This window comes from Scatophagus argus, chromosome 8, assembly GCF_020382885.2.
Source record: "Scatophagus argus isolate fScaArg1 chromosome 8, fScaArg1.pri, whole genome shotgun sequence".
Taxonomy (NCBI): Eukaryota; Metazoa; Chordata; class Actinopteri; family Scatophagidae; genus Scatophagus; species Scatophagus argus.
The window spans coordinates 4198828-4203123 of NC_058500.1; the positions used below are offsets into that span (position 1 = coordinate 4198828).

The 4296-nt window shown below is 43.8% G+C and overlaps 1 protein-coding gene across 1 annotated transcript; it reads right to left on the bottom strand.

Annotated features, from left to right (window-relative positions):
- Positions 1-1212: 1212 nt before the first annotated feature.
- Positions 1213-4254, bottom strand: si:dkey-205h13.2 (cell migration-inducing and hyaluronan-binding protein). Its single transcript, XM_046398169.1, has 6 exons — positions 3955-4254; positions 3334-3437; positions 3058-3229; positions 2226-2329; positions 1483-1663; positions 1213-1374 (listed from the first exon to the last, which is right to left on the bottom strand). Exons 1-6 carry the CDS (start codon positions 4011-4013, stop codon positions 1251-1253), a joined length of 744 nt encoding a protein of 247 aa, XP_046254125.1. The 5' UTR covers positions 4014-4254; the 3' UTR covers positions 1213-1250.
- Positions 4255-4296: the final 42 nt, after the last annotated feature.

A 4296-nucleotide genomic window follows, 5' to 3' on the forward strand; every position in this document is an offset into this window, starting at 1 on the left:
CAACGCACTGCACTAAGAACACCCAAAGGCTCATGATTTAATGTTTGTTGTCTCACACCAGCAGTAAATCCCCTAAAAAAAAATGTTGACCACCAATAGTTCACACTGAGCAGAAACTCAGCGGGCACGTAAACCGGACCTTGTAGTCTTGACAGCGATTTCCACCAGGCTGCTCAGCATTGACGCAGGCAAAGCCACGAGCAGCGTCGTATCTGTGAAACACAGAAGAAACACACCTGTAAAGGGGCTCTCAGTTTACTCGTTATGAGGAGAACTACTCAGCCTGTGAAAAGTCGAGTGTTACTGCAATATTAAATCACTGCAGTACCATTGAGAGGAATAGTTTGACATTTGAAACACCACTTTCACGTCTGTAGGGTTGACTAAATGTGAAGCTGCTTAGCTTAGCTTAGCATTAAGACTGTAAATAGCTAGCCTGGCTCTATCCAAAGGTACCAAAATCTGCTCAGCCTCTCTAAAGCTCCAGCGTTGGGTCAGATTACTTCGATATGTTATTTGATATGTTATATGTTATATATATGCAGTCACTTTCTGTTGTCAGGATGCCAGGAAACCAACAAAGACTCCACAAAGAAGTGAGAAGAAATAGTCAGACAAAGCCAGGATACCCGTTTCCAGTCTTTATGCTAAGCTCAGCTAACTGGTCTGAGGCAGTAGCTTCAAATTGACTGTACATATATGAGAGAATGATATCAATATTTACAAACAAGTGGGTTGTGTATTCTCCAAAACTAATCTTTTAAAACTCAAAGTGATGTATTAATGCAGTTAAGATCTACAGAATGGCTAGATCTGTCATTTTAATTTTGCCTTTGATCTCATTATCATGTGCCTCTGCACACACACAGCGATGCAAGCTCTTATGTTTTCTCAGTCAGCTGTTGATGAGTGTTGTTGCTGTCTGGGCTCCAACTCACACTTGAAAGACATCAGCAGTCTTGTGCGCAGGGACGCCGGACACTGTCATGGCCTCAATGGCCACAGGCTGGGAGCAGACCTGACTGGGATAAAGCATCTGCAGTCGCAGGAGGGTCTCATAGTCCCCCAACCCTGTGGGATTGTCCAAGTCAAACCAGCTTGTCCTGCAACCTGCCAAACAGTGAAAACATCAAATCGTTACAGGCCCATGGGAGACATCAGACTCAGAGATTTTAATATAATTTTTACAGGTTGTGGTTTTTGTCTGTCAGCATTTTAAACATCACATGTATTAAAGTCCAAAATAAATCTTACCTGCATGAAAACTTACCCTGACAGAAATCTGAGGGACACGTCAGTATGACTTGATAGTCCTCACATTGTTTATCCCTCTGCTTCTCATTGATGCATGCAAACCCAAACGCTACGTCATAGCTGCAATTGAGTTGAAGAGCAGAGCAGAGCAGAGCACTCGTTATGAAAGGCCGTTTGACTGGATTAACGCAACATGAAGCCTGTTAGAAAACCAAACGACATGCTTACGACAGGTAGGTGTCTCCGGTCTGCGTGGCAGATATTCCACTCGCTGTCTTGGCCTCAATGCTGATCGGGTTTCTACAGACTTGACCGGGGAAAGTTTTCAGCAGCTGAACCAGGGACTCGACATCACCCTCCTCTGACGGGTTATCGCCGCTCATCCACTGTGTTCGACACTGCTCTGACACTGGGTGGAAATTACAAGTGGATGAGTGTCTTAATGAAACTGTATTTCACCGAAAACAAGTGAGTGTTTTATTCGGGATTTTGCCTAACTTTTTTAGGAAGCGCAGGGTAGGGTAATAATACATCCTAATTTATTTGTTGATTATTTTTCTAAATTAATAATGTGAATATTCAAAGTAACCAGCAACTATAAAGTTATCAAATACATGTAACTGAGAATAAACTACAATATTTCCTCATAAACTCTACTGGTGTAGAAGAATGAAGTAGCAGAAGAAAATATTCAAGCATCACTAGAATTGCACTTCAGGGCTGTAGGCTACTTGAGTGAATGTGATGATAGCTGCTTTCCATCACAGATATTTATTGATTTATTCATTCATTTGTTATTTAAACAGCAATAAACACTTGCACTTGGCAGGTGTCTAAACACTGTTACACATGACAAAGAAATAAATTAATTAAAGCATCTAAATTAAGCTAATTTGCAAAAATGCAGAAATGAAAAGCAACTACTACCACATTTAGCATATTCAGTCAGTTCAGGAAAAGAAGAACCGAACCTTGACAGAACTCTTCTGGACACGTAAATCTGACCCGGTAATCTTCACAGCTCCTGCTCCCCTGGTCTGCATTTACACAGGCGAACCCATAGGTGGCATCATAACTGCAACAAAGAGGATCGTATCGTATGACTCGTTGCTATTTTGACACGAACACACACACACACACACACACACACGGTCTACACACTGGTGTTGCATACGAGGAGTTTAATGTCAATGCAACCTAACAACTCCGATGAAGAAAAAGGAAAAACAAAATCCACAATTCGACTGGCAGAATTGATGTGGCAATTGATGTTTGGCATTAGTATCACCAACAGGGCTAACTGCAGCTCTGTGCAGATCTGAAATCTCTCCAGTGCTTTGGCCCAGCTGGAAAAACCATCCCGCACAAACGCTCTCAGAGACTCTTGGTCATGCGCTGTGGATGGGAGGGGGCGCGCGTGTTTTTGGCTGCAGTGCAACCCTCGCAGAATACCTTGTTTTTGCAGCATCCATGGGTGCCTTTCCAGCCAGCTTTGAAAGTCAGACCTCTTTTCTGCTTAACATCACCTATACTGCTCCTGCAGCTGTCCTCGGCCGTTGACAAGGTACTGGAAGACGGTGTGGGGTCGGATTTTTGGCTTTTTTATGACAAATTTGTCCATTTTGTTGGCTAAATCAACCACTGCTTTATCACAATGCAATACGTTGATAGGTAGCGGGGAGCGGTCATTAGCAAATCAGTGAAGTGTAGGCTGGCACACGTGGGTGCTCGGCAATCTCCGTGCGTCCTCCGGCCACGACGCACCGGTGGTTCATCTGTTTTGACTCGTGTCGTTAAGCTCACCTTAGTAAAGTATCGGAGGTGTTGGAGGCAGGTTCCCCGGAAATGCTCTCCACCTCGATGGCTATTGGGTGAGGGCAGATTTCTCTTGGATATATGTTTAAGAGGTCAGTAAGGACCTCATAGTCTCCATTTCCGGTCGGGTCATCGTGATCAAACCAGCGCGTCCTACACTCTGTGAAAAATAAAGAATCACAGAAACCCACATTTAAGACTCCAGATGTTTTCTTTTTCCATGAAATAAATGAAAGTCCTATGACTTTGTGCTGAACCACATACCTGAGCAGAACTGCCCCGTGCAGGTGAACTTGACCTTGTAATCTTCACACTGTTTCCATTTCTGTTCGGAGTTAAGGCACAAAAGGCCTTCTGACGCGCTGTGACTGCAAAATACAACAACCCACTCCTGATTCTAATGTTGTCTTGACTTCACCACCGAGAATAAAAAATCAAAGACACCCAAAAGTCTGAGTCCGAGTCATCTGCTGTTTCCTCACTTTTAAATGTGGTGCGTCATGTCAGTTAGTGTGTGCTGATCATCTACCTGCCTGACACCTGTGCAGTGTATTTCCACCACCACACACCTCCACACACTACAGGCTCAATGTCTGATGAAAGCATTTCTGGCTAAATGTTTGCACTTGTTTTATCTTTCTATTATTAGTTGGTAGGACTAATAACTTGCATATTAATACGTTGTGTATTAATATGAAAGTGTTAATGTCTGAAAGACAAACTGGGTATTTCACTGTGGAGGACTGTGGACATTTCTCAGAGCTCCGTAATTGTTATTTGTTTCAGATGATGATGATCAGAAATGTGAGTTTTTGACTCAGACTTTTTGTGCCGCATCATGAATCGTAAATCTTCCGGGTGCAAGGCAAAAGTGTAAGACATTACACGTGGAAGGTGTTCCCGGTGTGCTGCGACTTGACCCCAGAAACCGTCTGAGCCTCCATGTCCACCGGGTTGGAGCAGATCCTCGTCCAGTGCTTCCTTCTCAGGTCACGCAAGAACTCTGAGTCCCCGTGTCTGGTAACATCCCCCTCATCAAACCAGGCTGTCTCACAGGCTGTGGAAGGAGAAGTTCAGAAGGGTGGAGCATTTATGTTTGATTTCCCAATAGACTGAGGCAAACCCTCCCAAAAAATCAAACACTGAAGCAGGGCTTACTGTCCAGCGCTGTGGTAAAGAACTGCAGGGCTGGAGGAAGAGGAAGTCTTTGATCAGTAATAAATTTAG